Source organism: Astyanax mexicanus, chromosome 1 (assembly GCF_023375975.1).
Source record: "Astyanax mexicanus isolate ESR-SI-001 chromosome 1, AstMex3_surface, whole genome shotgun sequence".
Lineage (NCBI taxonomy): Eukaryota > Metazoa > Chordata > Actinopteri > Characiformes > Acestrorhamphidae > Astyanax > Astyanax mexicanus.
Window position 1 is genome coordinate 108823663 of NC_064408.1, and position 21546 is coordinate 108845208.

At 35.1% G+C, this 21546-nt stretch overlaps 1 protein-coding gene across 2 annotated transcripts in view; it reads left to right on the forward strand.

Annotated features, from left to right (window-relative positions):
* The first annotated feature begins 7790 nt into the window (after window positions 1–7790).
* LOC103026934 (uncharacterized) overlaps window positions 7791–21546 on the forward strand; it is an 85183-nt gene continuing 71427 nt past the window's right edge. Inside the window, exons 1-3 of one of the 2 annotated variants that reach the window (XM_049464032.1) lie at window positions 7791–8198; window positions 9478–9567; window positions 11976–12160. In XM_049464032.1, coding sequence (XP_049319989.1) covers window positions 9506–9567; window positions 11976–12160 — 247 coding nt within the window. In that variant the 5' untranslated portion in view covers window positions 7791–8198; window positions 9478–9505. The remainder of the gene's footprint in view (window positions 8199–9477; window positions 9568–11975; window positions 12161–21546) is intronic. The other variant, XM_049464041.1, reaches the window with a different exon arrangement.

Consider the following 21546-nt stretch of genomic DNA (forward strand, 5'->3'; position numbering starts at 1 on the left):
TATCCCACACATTTTCAATCAAAGTCAGGTCTGGCCCATTGACCCATTGATCTTTGCACATGAAAGAGTATAACAAAACGTAAAGGCCTCATTCCGTTGTTTTTGCAAACATATCGCATCTGATTGACTAACAGCACTACGAGGCAGTGAGATGGACAACATTTTAAAATATACATTTTTACACTAAAAACAGTCTTTGCAATGTCCTATGTTACTGTCCAACATGTGTGTAATGCCCTGCAAAGTGCAGGTCAGCCACTGACGTAGTCTTAGAGTCTCTGTAAAATGCGAAATCCACCGGAGATCCTATATAAACGTATATAAACTCACAGAAGTGGGTACTCCAGGTCCAGAAAGTAAAAACCTATTTCACAGTTTGGTTGGCTGAGTCGCAGCAGAACCACCCAGTCAGTTGGAACGAAACCCCGGGGTGGATTTTAACTTTTAATTAGTGTAAACAGAACTGTTTTAAAAATACACCTACCTAGCTTAATTGTGCTTCACTGGTGGTGTTCCATAGACAAATTCTAACCATTTGTTCCTCAGCTCTGAATTACTATGCAAAGTATATAACACTGATGTGTTATTTGCACAAATAACACAGGAACGAACTGCCATGATGTTCCTAGCGCCGTCAGCTCCTATTTGAGGAGATGTGACTTGCTGGCTTTAGCTCTGTCTGTCGGTGGTTGCGAGCCAAATTGGACAAGGCCATGAACTCACGAGTTGACATAGACTTTTTCTGATTGACTTTTTTTTTTCTAGCTACTGCAGACGATGGAGGTTGAGGAAGAGTTTATGTGCAAAATGCTTATACAACTCAGAGAGACCTATTGACAAGAAAAAGTGAACAAAGAACAAGAAAAAGTGAATTTTAGTGGAAGGACACATTTAATAGTCAAACAAATTATATAAAATACACAGGCATTGTTTTCTGCCATTTTTTACCTATTTTTTATGTAACAAAATTATTGTATTCCTTTCACTTTATAAGAGGAATGGGAAGGATACATCAGCTGTGTAATTATAATTGCTCCAAACATTGGCTGCATTTCTAGATTTTGGGATGTAACTAGAGGGAGGTCTTGCCTTCGACAAAACAGGAGGCACCTGAACTGCAGCCCAAAGTTCAACAAGTTCTTTCCTCACATCATCAAACACTGATGGCATGTTCCAAACTGAACAAAAGCCCTATTCAGACTGAATTGGTTTATTAGGATACATCTGTAATAAAACCTTTACACATCTCCCCTTGCACCCAGACAGCAGTAAAGCTACCTCGTGATGAACGAGTTACTAGAATGTTTGCTCCATGTAGTCACATGATCATATTCACAACAGCTGCATCCATGGATATATGGCTAAATGGATGTTGGTTCTAATTTCAGTTTGGAACAAGATAAACCTACAACAGCAACTTGATTTTGATGTCATTTGGGTTTTGTGATTTGGAAAGGTTTTAAAATCAATAAGTAGATCTCTGAGAGATGTTTAGCAAAGACCTAAAATTTTATTTTTGATGATTTGGTGAATACAGACCTTGTTTACACCTGATTACTTCATGTACCGGTAACTACAATCTCGAATTTCTTTATTCTAATAAGACTTGATACATATACATTTGCATTTTGTAGACAATACCTCTCTGGTTAATCAGACTGACATCTGATTTCACCTTAGTATGGAAAATGTAAATTTTCTCATTGTGCAGCAATTACTACTGGTGTTTCAGTTGTACTGGACATAGTTTTGGGTTGTAGAGACAGATATGTTTACACTGCTGAAACATGCTATAGCATCTGCTTCAGTTTAGGATGTGGCTCAAATTAAAAAGATAAAATAAACATTAGATTTTGTGAGAAAATTATGATTTTGAGAACTATGTAAATGATAATAATAACAGGTAACTCTGCATGTGAAGGATGATGCAAAATAAAGACATGGCTAATTCAGATGGAATATGTAATCACAAGGAGCACATGTGAAAAAGAAAATTACCTTATATATTTTTTATATTTAACCCTGAAATCCTAAAACAGCATATATGTCCCTGGAATACAACAGAACCACAATCTACAGTTTGCAGAATGTAATAAAAGGTGTACGTTTTAAATCACACAATAGTTGTATCTATAGCTCTTATCAGCATGGTAAGAAGGGTGTTTGAGAAAAACATGTACATGATCATTCCGGACGGAAATAAAATCACAGAGGACCCCCATAAGAGAGAAAATTACCCCAGGACCCCTGAGAAACTAATCCTGCCCATATTGGGCTAATTACATTGTCTGTCATATCCAAAAACTGAAGGCCAGATTAAATGTGTTTTAAATTTCAGTAATCAATATGGATGAGTTTTTGTTTGTTTTACATTTTACATTTTTCATTCGTTGTCATTTTTTAAATATATTTTATATTTTTTTATTTTATATTGTGATTGTTAATGGACAGATTTATATCTAACAAATTTAACAATAGATTTTTTATTTTTGTCATTAAATTTTTTGCTATCCCTATTGATATTAAGGCTGCATAAATAAATGAAGAGATGTAAATTATGTATATTAGGCATCAGTAACATCAAATCACTGGAAATAATTTGTCAGTCACATGAATTTACCATGCAGTAATGTCAGCAGGTGTGGCTCTGACTGGCTTCCAGCTTGGCAGTGTTTCGTATTTCATGCACTTGGAGCGCAGCCGACTGTGCTGGCAGACTGCCAGATAAAATAGTCACTTAATCAACAAGATGAAAAATTTACATCATCATTTAATGCTGCTGTTCTGCCTGAGGGAAGGGTGTGTGTGTGTCTGAGAATTTTGCATTTGGGAGAACATTAAATCCTTTCAAATGCAAAACAGTCCAATATTTAAACTGTTTAATAACAATTTGAATCTGTCTGTAACTCATTTCTATTACTCCCTCATAGACACATATATATAAACAAATGTTTTAGTTCACATCTTCAGAACTAAGCCTCAAATTATTATTAGTATTAGGAGTATATTATTAGTAACTGTAAGCATAGTGTGTGATTAGAGTAAGAAATTAATTAGTCACTATTAAGAAAAAAAAATGTTTTTTCTCATTCTAAAATTTGAGTTTTGCCTGCTTTTGTAAACTTACCAAACTTACCATTACCACTTGGAGATTCAATGATTGGTTGTAAACATAACAATATGTATAAGTAGATATACCCAGTATAGGATCAAGTCAATCTAATTTGTGAATTACTATACAACCCCAAATCAGTAAAGGTTGGGACAGTATAGGAAATGTTAATAAATGTTTCCTACATTTACTTTAAATTCTGTTTAATTGCAGAGAGTATGAGACAGTATGGGTTTTGTCTCCTTCTTGTAATTATTTTTGTTTTGTTTTTTTGTACACCACCCATAACTGCATTTTAGGCCTGAAACACATTGGAAATTTGGCATATAGTGAATTTATGTAGAAAAAAAAATAACAGGAGATTTCAAACAGGTGATATTAACAGGTGACTATAGACAATGACCATCCATGCTTTTAAAAAAGTCCAAAAGCCAGCGTCTGTTTGTATTTCATGACGAAAGAGATCAGTTTTGATTTTTAATTAAGTTAGTGCAGAAATTCATGAAGCAAGCCTAGAGTTTTCCTCGGGGCAGCATTTATGATTGATTGGATTTCTGCATTCTTTGTGCATCAAAAACTAATATTTATTCATCCTGTTTTAATGCAGTTATGTGTTGAATATGCATCTTAACAATTAAGGGAACTGAACAGCTGCTTTAATACATTGCATATTGCGTGTATAGGGAAAAGGTCACGCTAACCCTATGGCCACAAGGCCTGCTTTGTGCTTGCATATATCACTGTTCTTTTATATGTAAGGTATGTACAGTAGCTCTCTTGTTGATGTAGTGCATGATTGTTGTTACAAAAGTACAAGGACAAAAGTAACGGGACATCTGCCCACATTTAATGGTTTCTTCTGTGATCAATGTTTTTAAAAAAGAATTCAGCCTACACTTTTTGGAGAAACTGTGCCAGAAAATGTCCCAGGAATGCTTTTTCTAGATGTTTTTTGTATTCGGTGACAGGTGTGGTCAGGGTGTTGGATGATCACCATCATAACATGGCTTAGTATGGTGCCAATAGCTTCATGCTTATCTGCTCCAGATAGTCCCATAGTGTTGGCTTTACTTCTGCACAGGGACTCAACTAAAGCTGTGTATGTGTTTGCACATCTGTTTCAGCAATGGGTGCAACTTTAAAGTGGATGAATGCATTTACTAAAAGGGGTGTCCACAAACATTTGGACACATAATGTATCTTGAATATCTTTTGTTTAAGACAGAATTCTGAGTTTCCAACCATTGCCTTTAAAATGTAATAAATGAGAGTTAATACTGTGCTGTATTCCACTGAAATATTTATACGGCATAAGCTCACGGAAAATGAACTGAAAGGAGTGTGGCACATGCTTACTTTAATCGTCTGCGCTCTCTTGCTCCTTAAATCAGGATTATTTTGTGTTTATGCTCCAACAGACTGCTGTGAGTCACATGATGCTGGTGACTGTGCCTTTATGTAAAAAGGAGGTCAAACACTGTATTCTAACCGGTGCTGTATTTGTTTATTGCATACAGTAATGTGAATAGTATTTGTGTTTTTTTTATGTACAGTACTTTAATTTATTTAATTCCTGGAAATATTTAGGGTTTTTTTTTCATTTGTAAATTACACAGCTCAACCATCATACTGGCCGTCTGTTAAGCCTGACAGCTGGCAGTAATTTGGCAAGATGTCAGTTTACTGGACCCTACTTTAAACACAAGCCAGGTTGCGTGCAAAGGCTGGCCTCCCTGCTCCAACTGCCTGGGCTTATTGGTGCTTAAAGCAGAGCTAATCTTACAGTGGATAGGGCTGGGCTGGAATTTGGGCCTTCTCCTTCCCCTCCCCCCCTGTTTCCATGCTGAATGAGTGTTGTCAGGCCTTTGCCTCAGCCTGTCAAAACATTGACATATCGGCTTCAGCTAACATGCTGGGTTAAGCTTGCTGACCAGAAACAATTCGGGTCACTGTGCTGAAAGGAAAAAATACATCTGGTTGTTAATAGCTGTGCTTAAAGGGAAATGAGTTCAACTGTACACAACAATGAGGGGTTCTGAGGTTATAACCTATATTGATAAATGTTGGTATGATTTAAATACTCAAAAGTGTGAATTTTAAGCATTAACAGTATTTGGGAATCTAGTGAAACCTCTGAAATGCACTGATAATTGGTTTATAATGTAAATAATATAAATCATCATCCTATTTGCTGTGAAGACAACTCATCATTTGGCAAACCATGTTGTGAGGGGAATACAGCTACTGTTTACTTACGGCTGTTTACAGTGAAGCAAACAAAAAAAAAACAGCTAGTTGTACACACACTACAGTCATTTCAAAATCAAAGTATAGCAAGACATGGTGTAATTCATTTAAAGAACAGAGCATAGAATAGCAGTAATCTTTGAATATAGTTAGCTATTTAATTAGCTAGGTAACTCAGGCCCATTGTGGGTTGTAAGGGAAAAAATTATTTCTTCTGTAGTTAACAAATTTCAGGAAGAAAAAGATAACAGATAGAATTAGGCAGTTAGGTAAGACAATTCAGCTCTCCTGTTTATTAAAAGAGACATACTAGTTATAAAATATAAACTAAAGCACAATTTTCATCAGCTTGTGGAAATGAGACATACCCATAACAAAGAGCCTAACATTAGCTAGCTAGCATTAGCTAACTTAGTTATTTATATGTTTTGTACACTCTTAAACAGTATGTTACTACAAATGGTTCTTCAGTAGATTTACATCAGTTCATTGTGTTTATTTTATACAAATAACATTAATCTTCTAAGAGAAAATATGTTTGCATCACAGTTAGCTAATAAGCTAGCTAACGTCCAGCTGCTTGAAATGCTAACTAGTTACCTAGCTAAAATACCATACAAGCACCATACAATTCAAGCCCAATTCCAATATATTACTGATAGATGTGTGTGTGTCATCTCTGGACAGATAACAAACACTTAAAAACCACAATAAATCCCATAATTTCAATATTTAGCTAAATTATTTGTTAACTGGCTTGCTAGCTAGCTACATTAATTTGGTCAGGGACTACGCACAATATAAAAATATTAATAACATATACAATATAGAAATAAAAACAGGTAAACAGAACATGTAAACATGTACAAATAATAATACGACACAAAATTACAGAAACAAAACACAATAAATCCACAATTTCAGTATATTCCAAATAGATCAATTGGTAAATTGATTTATTTGTTAGGTTATATTTCTTTTGTCAGATGATCTCTGTGGACATGTGCACATATGATAAATGCTATAGACACCACAGTGTACAATAAAAACAAACAAACATATTTTTAATATATGTCCCAACTCAGCTTATCTAGCTAGCTATATCTCCAGCTACCAACCTTTACAATGTCATAGATACTTTTACTTGATACTAAGAACCCATCTCACTCAAGTATGGAAAAAAAATGTTTGTTTTTTTTGTGGCATATCTCACATTTTTATACATTTGAACAGCCTGTAGCAGTGTATCAGTCCACACAGTTCATCACAAATAATCATATTTTTCATCACTGCACCTCATCTCTTCCTACATATGTTACTCACATTAATAACACTAGCCAACCAGCATAATAGGGTGTTTTGGTTGCACATTATGTGTGCAAATAGTAATATAAACATCTGTAAATTTCATAGTTTATATAGGTTAGCTACCTAGAATACAATGTGCATACTTTTTTATGCAATAATGTGTGTGTAGTGTTTAGTGTACGTTATGTGTCTGTATTTTACATTTTATGCATTTTTACCACTATTGTTAAGTATTTCACTCACCTGTACACCTGTGCAAATGTATATACAGCTCTGGAGCAAAATAATTAGACCACTTTAATTTTACCAAACTGAAAACCTCTGGAATATAATCAAGAGGAAGATGGATGATCACAAGCCATCAAACCAAGCTGAACTGCTTGAATTTTTGCACCAGGAGTGCAGGCATAAAGTTATTCAAAAGCAGTGTGTAAGACTGGTGGAGGAGAACATGCAAATATGCATGAAAACAAATATTGATTTCTGAACTTTTTTTTCAGCCATTTTTTCACTTTCTGCAAAGAAATGCTATAAATTACAATATATTTGTATTTGGAATTTGGGAGAAATGTTGTCTGTAGTTTATAGTATAAAAAACAATGTTAATTTTACTCAAACATATACCTATAAATAGCAAAATCAGATATCTCTTTTGGTCTCTTTTTTCAGAGCTGTATATGTTATTATACACCTGGTTTGATTAACTAGGGTTAATAGTGCAGAAACTGGTTCAGGTACCAATATGAACCTAAACCCAACACTTTTCTCTCCTTGTAAAAATCCTTGTAGATAAAATTTGAAGCCTTAAAGAATCAGGTAAACTAGTTTTGTCCAGTTGTTTTAGAAAAGCTCCCCACAGATGCCGCCTGGTCCCATTTTTGCTTCGTTCAGCAAAGCCATTTTGAACAGTAGTTATCAGTCCAAATTCTTTCCAAACAGCGAGCAGAACCAGCAGAAAACGCAGTAAAACGTGTCTACAGGTCCTCCTTCTTGTCCCTCGACGTGTCTTCACCCCAGTATTCCTCCAGCCTGCTCCACAGATCCCCTCTCAGCCGAGCCGAGCCGAGCCTCCGTCGCCTGAGCTTCTCCTGCTCTTCTGGAGAGATTTGTAGCAGCGCAGATCTGCCCTGTGTGTGATCCCGCCCCTCTCTCAGCCCAGCTCAGCCCCTGTGCGTGCCTGCGCGTGCATGTGTGTGTGTGCGCACGGTTTGTGAGGCTCAGAGTTGCGTGCGAAGAGACCGGCTTGTCATTCAGAGGAATCCGCCACCTGAAACGCGAGGAAGCGAAGGCGACGCAATTGGGTATAAAACATGCACCACATCTGCCCTCAGCTCTGCACACTGATGAGAGAGAGCCTCAGCCTAGCACAGCACCACAGCTAGACCTGACCCAGTCCATCACTCCAGCAGAATGATCACCAAACATCACATCTAACTGCAGGCAGGCAAGCAATAATAATCACCATTCTTCCCACTGCATTGAATGAGACTTCTTGTAGACTGGAACTAAGAACTGTTGGTGGAGAGTCCTGGTAAGTGTATTTCTCATTTTTTCATTTTATGTCATTCACTAATTGTGATATTTTGTTTTATATAGTATTTTCTGCTAAATGTTACATAGTAGCTTACTTTGCTTTTTAAAATGTGTAAAATGTGTAAAGTTGAAAACCTCTGGAATATAATCAAGAGGAAGATGGATGAACTGAACTGCCTGGATTTTGTGCACCAGGAGTGGCATAAAGTTATCCAAAAGCAGTGTGTAAGACTGGTGGAGCAAAACATGACAAGATGCATTAATTATTCCACCAAATATTGGTTTCTGAACTATAAAACAACAATGTTCATTTTACTCAAGCATATACCTATAAATAACAAAATCAGAGAAACTGATTCAGAAACAGAAGTTGTCTTTTATTTTTTTCCAGAGCTGTATCTATAATAGTTTATCTATTTACACTTATAAATGCAAATAAGAGTAAAAAAGAAGCCACAAGTAGCATCACTGGTTCACTGTCAGGCTTTCTAACTGTTTAGCCTGTTGGTTGTTTGTTGTTTGTACACAAATCTAGAGTGTAAGGGGATGAAGCAAATCTGTTTATGTACTTTATGCACACTCTCACAGACTATTTCAGTTTCAGCTGCAGACTATACATCCAGCTGATCCACAGAAGTTTAAAGTTAAGGTTTATATGTTTACTGACCTGTTATTTAGTGGTTCATAGCTTAGATTATTTTCTTTGTGATATCTACACAATGAAGGTTGTTTTTTTTTACAATCTCAGAATAAAAAATGTTTTCTGATAATCTTGTGATTTCAAAGTGCACGGTCAGGTTACATGTATATAATATCTCAGGTTTTCGGAGTGTGATTAAGGAGACATTATGAGAAAAAGGATATACTGACCTATAAATAGCATTTTTTTGTCACAATCATAATACTCAACTGGTCAAAGTTGAAAATTCCAGGGAAAAATCATATTATTAAGAATTTTGTGAGCCATGTGCTTTATTCCACAAATGACGTTGTCAATTTAATGAGACATTATTAGAAAAAGAATGTTTAATAATATAGAATTCTATTTAAAGTGTATTTTACAGATTTTGTAAACTTTTTTATATGCAGTTGATTATCCTGTTCATGCTATCATGCTATTCTCAATTTTTGATATTTTTAAAAATGGTACAGAATGATATAATTACCAATAATAACACAGCTTTCAGATTATCCTGTTTCTAAATGTTTGTGCTCACAAGTTTCAGTTGACGTGTGAATGATGAAACTTTTGAATATGTCCCGCATCACTCTTTCAGCGCACCTGTTACCTCCAAGGAGTGCAAGATGATCCCACCAGGGGACTGCATGTACGCCGGGAGGAAGCGGAGGAAGCCCATCCAGAAGCAGTTGAGTATTTTTATAGATGAGTATGTGTGTATATACAGTATGTGTGTGTCAGTATGTAACGTGCCTATCTTAGCTACGGTGAGTTTTTAGCCTCTAAGATAGGAGGTCACTTACGGTCTTTTACTGACAGCAGCACTGCAGCACTGTGTTTTCAGTGTGGAAAAAGTGATATATAGGAATGAATTAGTGATAAAAATAGACATATGTTGGTCATAGTTATGAATGAGAGTAAAAAAAAAACACTGTACAGTCAATATGAAAGTCTGATGTATTTTTCTTTATGTCGTTGATTAATGTAATCAGATAAGAACTTTAAATACTGTTTCTACCACATCAAAACCTCTTTCTCGCTACTTTTACAGCTGCACAACAAAATATATATTTTACAGTTCTAGTTTAATCCCACTCTTCCCTTATTTCCTACTTGGATTTCCAATACTCTGTCAGTTGTTATCTATTCACAAATGATCATTCACTAGACACTTAGGGAGCTTCAGGAAAAAAAAAAAAAACATTAATATATGGTCAGATATTATCAACCATATTAAATATTTAGTTGATTTTTTTGTAACAGGCTTCTTCTTTTTAAACTACAATCATATTTTCGTTTTTGTTTTTATTTTATTTTCCCTATATTGAATCTCAGTTCAGCTAATTATGTTTATTTTTCTATTGTTAAAATACTGTGTATAAGGTCTATCTATATCTGTGTTTCACATTATCCACTGTACTGACCTAAAATTTAAATAAATAAATAAATAAATATATAAAACTCTTAGCCCTATTGTTGCAGTTTTTGAGGCTTTGGCTTAATATGACTTCACCAGTTTTTTTTTTTTTTGACAATGTAATGATGAACAGAAAAATAGAAATGCGTAAAAATGACTTAAAAAATACAGTCTTTTTGCTTCCTCTGACTAAATTCTTTAACTAAATTCCTTCATCACACATAGTAAAAGCTACAGTGACTGCATCCACGTGCATTCAGCCATAAAGCATAATGAAATCTAAAACACGAATGTTTTTCATTTCTACATTTGCCTCATCTAATGGGCTACATGGGCTAGCTGATTTGAGACAGCTGGCTGTGGGGTCCACAAATGGAAGTTATATGCTACCACAGGACCACCTCCCTCTGTCTAGAACTGACTATAGGCACTATAATATCTCAGCCTAGGTCTAGCGATAGCAGTGGTAGTGTCATTTTGACTAAAATGTCCACTGGACTCGTGAAAACATTGCAAAAAAAAAATATTTTTATCTGTCCCCAGAAAGCGTTAAAAAGTTTTTAGAAAAGGTTCCTCTTTAAACACAATCACATGGTTAGAAATAAGGAAAAAAGAGTAGGAGGTTTTTAACAGTGACCATCATGCCTTAAAGGATTAATAAGATAGACTCAGTTAAAGTTAAAATAAAAATAAAAAAGTTAAAAATCAAGTTAAAATACCTTGCCGCCACTAGACTCTTAATAATAAAGTTGTTACAGATTGTTTGTTAAGTGATATAATGATATGATATAATTGTAGAATAACCACTTTTTGTTTGATGGAGAAACATGATTGATAAATGGATGTGCGAGCCTGAGGAACCTTTAAATTAATCTTGGTAAAATGAACGTCTGTAGACCTTCAAAAGCTTCTTTACACTAGGGGGGTAAAAATTCTCTATCATAATATTTAAAGAAATATTTGTTATGCACAATATTTATCATCATACTTTCACACAGTCAAAATGCATTAATATAACATTTTTAAAAATCAATAATTATAATTACTACAGATATCTAAATAGAGTGTTTTTCACTCAATACATCAAGTGATGCACTTAGTCCAAATAAACAGAACTTATTAAACATATTAAACTCTGTGTGTGCTTTTTACACACTGCAGAAATCTTTGATATACTCAGAGATGCATATCTTATTTATTTATCACAATTAAAAACATGTCATGCTGCAATAAAATATCGTCATATTGTCCGCTGTACATTACTTTCATACAAAAGTGGTTCTTAATTAGTTCTACCCCAGTAATGCGACTCAAATAACCATTTGAAGCACTTTATTCATACCTTTATACAGTATGTGCAGTGCTAAGTGTATACTCAAATATGCTTTTTAATATGTTTATAGTGTATTTGTAGGTTTTATGTGGTGTATGATTTTTTTTTTTTTAATTCAAAGCTCTTTTGTGACAGCATCAGTTGTAAAAAGTGTCATACAAATAGATCTGCTTTGTTTGTTTTTTTTTATATGATTTGATGGATGAGTTACTTAGACAGTAGAATATGGGCTGTATGGATGGTGTACCTACTGAAACTGGTTAATATACAGTATGTAGATATCAGGTCATTTTAAAAAAAGTCTCTAACAAACCGTCTTTAACTCTTCGTATTTCTGTCTGTCCAGCAGAAAGCCGGCCCCGGTGACGGAGAAATCCAACCCGTCAAAACGACACAGAGATCGTCTGAACGCTGAGCTGGATCGGCTGGCCAGTCTGCTGCCTTTCTCCCCTGAAATCATCTCCAAACTGGACAAACTGTCTGTGCTGCGTCTCAGCGTCAGTTACCTACGCGTCAAGAGCTTCTTCCATGGTAGGCCACCTGCTTTTACTGCTCAGTCTGTTCCTTTATATACTGATTAGTGGGGTGTATGCAAATGAGACATTGGAAAATTATAGTGTTAAGTTTAATTGCAGCTTGTTGATCTTGGGAAAGCCCAAAATTCCCATAGGCACTAATTATGTAACTCTTGCACTGCTAATGTGAAAAGTGCCCTGAATATTGAAAACCGTTTTCTAACAGGGAGATTAAAAGTATTGGAGTTGTTTTAATCCTAAACTATATTTAGAGCCTGAATTCAAATATGATTTTTGCCACTAAGGAAATATGATACACATTCAGTGGAAGCAGACTAATCATAGTGCAGTTCACCTTTCAACTGGCCAACTTGTTCAACCTGTTCCACCCCTACAGAAGCTAATAAGCTAATTATAACTTAAAGATAAAAACAGGAACTATTGCATATTTTAAAATTATGGGTAATGCTTTATTTTAAAGGGAACACAATAAGAGTTTATTAGGGTCTAGTTCCCTATTCAATGAAGAATTAATAAAAAAAAAACTAAATTACATATTGTACTTAATATGCATTAAGCCTTATTCTTATATTATAACATTTTTAGTAAATAATTGGAGGTCTGAAACATAATAATAATAATTGCATTTTAAGTGTAATAATGCACAATAGATACTTTGGTAATTATTGATAATGACTCGTTACATAAATCTGTTTTTAAAATTTGTATGTAACTGGTAGAAACTTGATGTAGATTCTAAAAAAATCAGGCTTTAGATTTCATTGGATTTTAAATAAAATACATCATGAAGTGTTTCACAGATATTTTAATCGCTAATTAAAGACTAAAATAAATCACTAAATCTCTGATTTAGTATACGCTTTCTTATAGAGTTCAATTTAATTTAATTACTTTATATATACATATATATATATATATTTTTTTTTATATTATATTGTGCGTTATTAAAATATAAATGCACTTGTAAGTTATTGTCACATTGCAGACCTTTATGCATGTGCTTAAATAAATATAATATTATAATGAGTCATGCTTAAAATAGTTAATAAATCATTTGGAAACAAATAAGGCTGTAATAAACCCATAATTTGAGTTTAAGATCAAGCCACATGAAAATGCATGTGTGAACATGTCTGAGATGCACTGAAAACATATTATAGAAGTATAAACAAATCTGTCTCTCCAAGACACGTTCAACAACCAAACCCCCTCCCAGTACAATCACAACACCAGTAGTAATTGCTGCACAATGTATGAACTTGACCACTATGATAATTTGACTTCAGTCTGTCTAACTGGAGACGCATTTGACTACATACCATCCAGATACGAATCATATGAAGTGACTTGGTTTAATTCATATATGCATAGTGTACAGCTTACAGTAAGTGATTAAAGTGGTTCGTGAGGCTCCGAGTTTCCCTCTGAGGCACATGCTCATGTTTGATGGGTACAATATGAACTTCTATAAAAGATAAAAAATGCACAGTGACAGGCTTGAAGGTTATCTGTTACGTTCGTATGTCGTAAAAAGTTTCCAAATCTTTCACAGATGCACGCAGACACACGCGCTCAGGCCCCCTTGTGGTCCGGTCTGATTTATTATTAAGCAGACACTTCACAGAGAAATCGAATAACATTTTGCAGGGCTGGATCTCCATCACTCTCATTGTCAAAACACTGAGAGAGAACTAGACCTAAATGAGAACTGGCTTGCATTCACTTCAGCTCTTAAGTGCGTTTTCCGTGAGCTACGCATGCTATTGTCTTAACTTTCATTAAGTGTTAAAAGAGTGCACTCCATCGAGAGAGCATCCTAGAGTACACGCTCCTTCTTTCAGGTTCTTTAAAAAAGTTACAGCAAGCATCTGAGGGGAATCACGTAAATGCCTCTGTCGTGATCTCCTCATACATGATACATACAGCTCTGGAAAAAAAACATAAGAAATCACTTAAAAAGATGAGTTTCTTTGATTTTATCAAATTGAAAACGTCTGGAATATAATTAAGAGGAAGATGAATGACCACAAGCCATCAAACCAAGCTGAACTGCTTGATTTTTGGGACAGGAGTGGCATAAAGTTATCCAAAAGCAGTGTGCAAGACTGGTGGAGCAGGAGAACATGCCAAGATGCATGAAAACTGTCATTAAAAAAAAAACAGGGTTATTCCACCAAATATTGATTTCTGAACTCTTAAAACTTTATGAATATAAACTTGTTTTGTTTTGTTTTTTTGCATTATTTGAAATCTGAAAGCTCTGCATACTTTTTGTTATTTCAGCCATTTCTCATTTTCTGCAAATAAATAAATGCTCTAAATGACAATATTTTTATTTGGAATTTTTTGGAAGAAATGTTGTCTGTAGTTTATAGAATAAAACAACCATGTTCATTTTACTCAAACATAAACCTATAAATAGCTAAATCAGAGAAACTGATTCAGAAACTGAAGTAATCTCTTGATTTGTTTTTCAGAGCTGTATATTAGGTCACATTAAGCATTGTGACATTATTTAAACACTAAAGTCTCACCACTAGAGGCAGTGAGAGAGTAAGACGGGGTGTGTGTGAGAGACAGAGAGAGAGAGAAAGAGAGAGACAGACAGACAGACAGACAGAAAGAGAGGTAGAGATGAGTATTTTAATCTGGACCTTTCAGATATAACTCTTATATATCATATAAACCACAGAAATGTGTTTTTCATTGCCAGTTGTAAATATTATCTGCTGATTGAAAAGAAAGCAGAAAAATAAAGTGTATTTTGAATCCACGCTCAGGAGACATTTCTGTGTCTGCATAGGAAGTGGTGAAAAGATGAAAAGCAGTGGTAAACAAACCATATTGGGGTGAGAGAAAGCTGAACAATTGCCAGTGTGAAAAAAGCTAATGTGTTTCTTATAGAGTATATGTTTGTATATGGTGGTAGATCATAGTAACTGATATTTTTTTTAAAACTCTAGTGTTATTCAGTTAAATACAGAAATATTATTGAAGACAACCTCTTTCAAAGAGCATGTTTTACACCTGGTAAATTTGTGCATTGTGATTAATCAGTATTATATATGGATAAGGCCAAGACACATAAAAATGCAAGTGTAAACGCACTTCAAGGAATGGTCTAAGGGTCTAAGAGGAATTGATGTCATGTTATAGCAGTACAAAACACATCTGTTACACAGTGTTCACACTTACCACAACTGAAACTCCTCACTGTATGACTAAAGCACCAGTAATAACTGCTGTGCCATTAGCCAATCTAAAAAGAATTATATTCCCCCCAACAATGTGTAGTCTTTAGACTAATATAGATGCATTTATCTGAATTCAGAACAATCCAGATACTAACTACAGAAAGTGCCCAGGTGTAAACAGGGTCTCAAACCCCATTGAAGGTCTGAGAGACCTAAATAAAAATGTTTCCAGGTGTTTAATATACAATCCAATGAAACCTATGAGATTCTGCCATGAAGAATAGGATATATGGCATAAATCCAAACTTCTGCCAAAGTTGTATTGCTGTTCCAAGAAGACTTGCAGCTGTAATTGCAATTCCTCTATTAAGATTGTAAGATATGTGTTACTGTGCATTAGATACACTTCATTATATGCATGTCATATGCAATACTAATATGCCACTCAGCTTTGTTTGGAGTCCCAGACAAATATACAGCACTGTATCTAAAGTAAAGTACAATATATTATTATTCTGTAAGTGCTCAGTGTTATATAAGTCATTTCCAAAGTCTTACAGGTTATCAACATCTGCCTATAGTCTGGAATAAATCAAATTACTTAGTACACTTAGAATCTGGTGTACCCAGTAATCCAAGAAGTTCCTCTTTCCAGCCTGTCATACATTTCAGTCTACGTCCATTGACATGATGGCGCTTAAATATTTATTCTAGGGTGTGCCATTTGCTTTCATTGGTGTCAAATTATCCTCAGAGCATGTGGAAGTGTCGAATAGTGGTGTAATATAAAGAACCTGCGATATATACAGCTCTGGGAAAAAATAAAAGACCCTAAAAATAGTTTCTTTGATTTTACCAAATTGAAAACCTCTGCATCTTTTTTGTAATTTCAGACATTTCTCATTTTCTGCAAATTAATGCTCTAAATAACAATATTTTTATTTAGAATTTGAGAGAAATGTTGTCTGTAGTTTATAGAATAAAACAACAATGTTCATTTTACTCAAAAATACATCTATAAATATCAAAATCAGAGAAACTGATTCAGAAACTGAAGTGGTCTCTTATTTTTTCCAGAGCTGTATATATATTTATATTTTTTTTACAGGAATAGGTTTCAGAGGGAACGTTATTTGGTGATCTCAAAAAGTTTAAAGCTTAGTACTTCTGTCAATGTATATCTTTTTTGGAGTTGGTTTGTGTCATCTAATAATGTTGAATGGAACAGTCAGCACCCTCAGTGGGCTATTATTGCTCTGTAGTGTTACTCCTATTTTGCATTAAATGCTAATTCTAGCCAAGCTCCCCTGTTGTCTTCTGTGATGAAGCCTGGAGGTTGGCAGATGAGCTGACCTGCTTACTCATAAGCTTTAGTATGTAAAAAAATAAATCTTGTTTTGAGAGTGTAGAGATCTTGTTGTGGTGCACACTATATGGACAAAAGTATTGGAAAGAGTTTAGCTATTCAGTGGCTGCAACGGTTAATCGATATAATCCACAATGTCGATTATTTCAATTTGTCGACTACAAATTTAATTGTCGGCTAGTCGTTAATTTGTAACAGTATCATCTTACACAAAGTGGGTGATGGGTAAATGACTTACTCACACAGCTTACTCTAAAAGTGCACAAACTCAAGAAATTTCTTTTTAGAGATGGAGGACATGGCAGAAATAATCGATGACTAATTGAATAATTGAAAAAATAATCATCAGATTAGTCGACTACCAAAATAATCATTAGTTGCAGCCATATCAGTGACAAGAGCATTAATCAAATTAAAGGGTTGGATGATCACCACCCAACTTTATTCTCATCCCAGCTCATCCTAAAAGTACCAGATGGAGCTTCATCATTTCAGAGAACACAGTCCAACTGCTCTACAAATTAATACTGGGGGATTCTTACCCCTCTATTCTGTAGGTAGTACTTCTCCAACGGGTCTAGACAGAATGTATGTGTTTGCATATTTTTTTATAAATGTGTCAACAATGGGTGCAATTTAATGTAGCTGAATGTATTCATTAGAAAGAGTGTCCACAAACATTTGGACATATAAAGTACCTTATTCAGAAGATTCAAAGGTTTGGCAACAACAATTTTGGGTGCCACTTTAAAATAAAGCTCCTTTATAAAGGGTTTAGAAATAGTCTATAAGGGAGTTTATTATAAATACTTTATAAATCATTTAAAAATAGTTACGATATATAAAAAACGTAATATTTTTTTTTCCATCAGCCAGCATTACCATATCTAATAAAATAATATAGAAAGTCAATTTAGTTATTAAATGTTATTTTATGTTAAAATACACCACGTTATGATTATTGGATGAATGCTTAATCTGGGCAGTTAAAGTTAATAACAGACATGTGATTGATTGCTGACTACACGAACAGAAAAAATAAGGTTTAACAGTGTAAATTAAAGTGGAATCACTATTTGGCAAACAGGCCACTGTTGTCCTTTATATGTATACGTTGTCACTGCTTATTAATGGTTTATAAAGTATTTACAACCTAATAAATATGATTAATGAACTCCTTTATAAACTATCTATAAACCCTTTACAAAGGAGCCTTATTTTAAAGTGCCATCCAATTTTAAAAATGTAAATATTTTAACAGTTTTTAATCTTGCTGAATGTCTGTACTGCTAAAATGCATTTATTAAGTTCACTAAATATTTTTTTTTACTTTAAACCTTTGTTAACTTGCTCATCTCCAGTGTTTGTTCCTTGATCTCTAGAATGTTTTTGCATTATAGACCAAGTGTAGTGCTGAAAAAGATGCAACAATACTTTTTGAACTGAGTGATATAAAAATATAAATTCTATGAATGCTTTGAAAATAAAAAAAGAAGGTTTAACTTCTGACCAGTGGTGTCAGTCCTGTGTTATACCCTCTTTTAAAAGCAGATTCTTTAATCCAAACCGATTCAAATAAACAAATGAGTGCATGGCCCCAGGTCATATGCTGTACCGGTAATTGGCCGTCCTAGGGTGTGGATCCCTTTGATATAAATGTAGTGTAGTACATGGGCAAAAGTATTGGGACACACCTTTTAGTCACTGAATGCAGGTGTTTAATTCAGTCCCATTGACAGAGATGTATAAAACCAGGCACCTAGCCATTCAGTGTGTCTTTATTACAATAGTGTAAGAATGGAGAGTTAAGGTCAGATTTGATTGTATGTTAAGAAATGAAGTACCGGTAATCAAGTGTTCTTTGATGTTTGCCTTTTTTTGCGCTTGTCTTCCATTGCTCATTGGTAAACGTTGTTTTTTACTGAGCCAGTGTAACTCTACATGAACCTGTTATGCTCATGATACTGTATGTTCTAATTCTGTCACGCAATTTGTTGCTCACTCTTGTGCACCAGGTCATGCAAAGGACATTAGTTAAAAAACAGTGCTCTACATATGGGTTGATCTGCATCTCAGCTTGTTCAGGAAGTGAATTTAGAGCTTAAACATTATACAAGAATATATATTTAGGGCCTGCCTATGACTCTGCAGTCCTGGGAGGAACTTGCTGAACTCCCTAGTTTAAAACTAGGATCAAGAATAGGGAAGAATACCAGCCACAGGAATTGGTCCCAATGGCTCACACACGTCACACCCGCGTCAAAACCCAGACACAGGTCCGCTTTCGAAAGGCTTTCCTGTCAGGCTATGGACTTTTGTCCTCACTGGATATGAAAGTGGCTGTTCTGGATGCAGGATGTCAGCTATTTTGGTGGAAAAAACAAGTGTTTTGTCTTGTGATAAGTTGTGTTGTTGCTATGTAAAAAAATATATATATATATTACCAAACACATGATTAAGACCCAGATCATTTAATAGTGATTCATTCAGCTGTTGGAAAGAATCAAACATAGGCCACATGACCACATCCGTATTTATAGATTTACTGTCCATTTTATTATTTTATCATCCACTGACCACATAGAAGCGATTTGAAGTTATAATTACTGGACTATAATCCACCTGCTTCTCTGTATACTTTATTATCCTCCTTTCAGCCTGTTCCTCAATGGTCAGGACCTCACAGGCCCACCACTGAGTAGGTAGTGCAGGGCGATATGGCCAAAAATGAATATCACAGTATTTTTCAAGATTCTGACGGATTATATATCTCTCTCTCTCTCTCTCTCTCTCTCTATATATATATATATATATATATATATATATATTTAGATTTGTTTGCATGACTGGGCTTTTTATATAGGTTTGTGAGTTACTGTACTGTTAAGAGTACATATAATATAAAACACTAAGGCTTTAAATTAAGGCTTTGATTACTATTTGGTTTACTTTGTCCCACAAAATGACACAATATATGAAGAAATCAAAAACTTCACTCTCGACTATTGGCAGTAAATGGCGCCATACCGGTGGACACCTACTAAAATGCTGTGTAGCTTCTTAATGCTTTTTGTATCTTTTTCATATTTTGTGATTTGATTTTCAAGACACTACTGAATCAGGAAATGTAGAGAATGACTGACTTTTCATCACCAACACATCTATACAAAAATTGTAAACTCCAAATATAACAGGATCCTTTTTTTTACATTTACTTCTGCATTTAATGTTCTCAAATGGAACCTAAATGATGGAAATTAAAGTCTGGAAGTGTATTTTTGTTTTGTCCCAAGTGTCTACTTCAGTTTAAGCCCTGAATGGTCATTGTGCTATATGTAAAACGTAAGATATCCAGTGTTATAGCGTAGTAGTGCAAATCACATGAAAATTAGCATACAATTGGATCTGCAGTAAGAGTTTAAGACCATCTAATAATGATTCATTCAGCTGTTAGAAATAATCAAACATAGGCCATATGACCACATCCGTGTTTATAGATTTACTATTTTATCATTTTATCATCCACTTGTACGAGTGGATCAGACACAGCAGTGCTGCTGGAGTTTTTAAACACTGTGTCTACTCACTGTCCTCCACTCTATTAGACACTCCTACCCAGAGCTGTTTCAATGCATTTGGGGGCCCCAGGCAAAATGGACCACCACATTGTACAAAACAGTAGGCATCATTTATCCAGTGTAAATTATCACTCACTTACTTCCTCTTCCTTTTCTGGCATCCTAACAAATAACTCTGCTTTACGGTTGCTGATATATCATATTTTGCCAGCAGCAGGAATGACAAACCCGGCTGGCTGACTACTCAGGTCAGCAACCAGTGGGAGGGGCCTCCTTAAGGGGGATTCTGATAACAGTGTATTGTACTTTTCTGCATTGACAGTCATAGAATTTAAAGGGTTGTTTGCACAGTTTTTCGTTGCATTCAGTTCATAACCAGTCCTTGTCTGGGGGGGCTCTAGACAGTTGATTGGTTTGCTTAGTCTCTGTCTCTAAAAGTGCCCAAACTCAAGAGATTACATAATTAAACACTAAATATCAGTATTGTTGCTACAGTTCTGCTCCCACCTAGCTGCTCAGTCTTGTAGATAGAAAGTCAGAGATGAGATAGAAGCTCATCTGTTGCTGCACAGTGTGGGGGCAGGAGTAAACACGAGGTAACCCACATGGCCTCCATCCACATGGTTGGGCACGTGCTTGTAAATGCTGTGCACCTCAGTCCAGCACAGTTTTGCACAGATATTTCCAGTTACCGCTGAATTTACGCTTTTAATCCCAGAAAAACGCTCTTATTTACCTTTTAAAAAGCCTGTTACTGTTGTTTTGCTGTTTTCCTCGGGTTTTGAGTGCTCGGCGCTGACTCAGCTCTTGATCAGTCCGGACACGAGACAGCGCACGGCTAGGGGCGGGGATGGTGACATCACAGGCTCTGCGTTGTTTAATATCGCGATATATGTAATCGAAAAAAGAACATTTGCAATGTTAATTTTTTTCCAGTATTGTGTAGCCCTATTCTAGTCCTTCATCAAGGGTTTAAAAACTCCAGCAGCACTGCTGTAGCTAATCCACTCATGCCAGCATAACACACACTAACATCTCATACACCACCACCATGCCAGTGTCATTACAGTGCGGGGTCCTGACCTGTGGGGTCCTGACCTTTGAAGAACAGAGTGAAAGGAAGAAAGTAAAGTATAAAGAAAAGCAGATACAGGTCTACAATCTGTTATTATAGAACTATAAGGTGTACTGCATTCTCAGTGGAGCTGATAAGATGGATAGTGAGTGTATAAAAAAGGAGGTG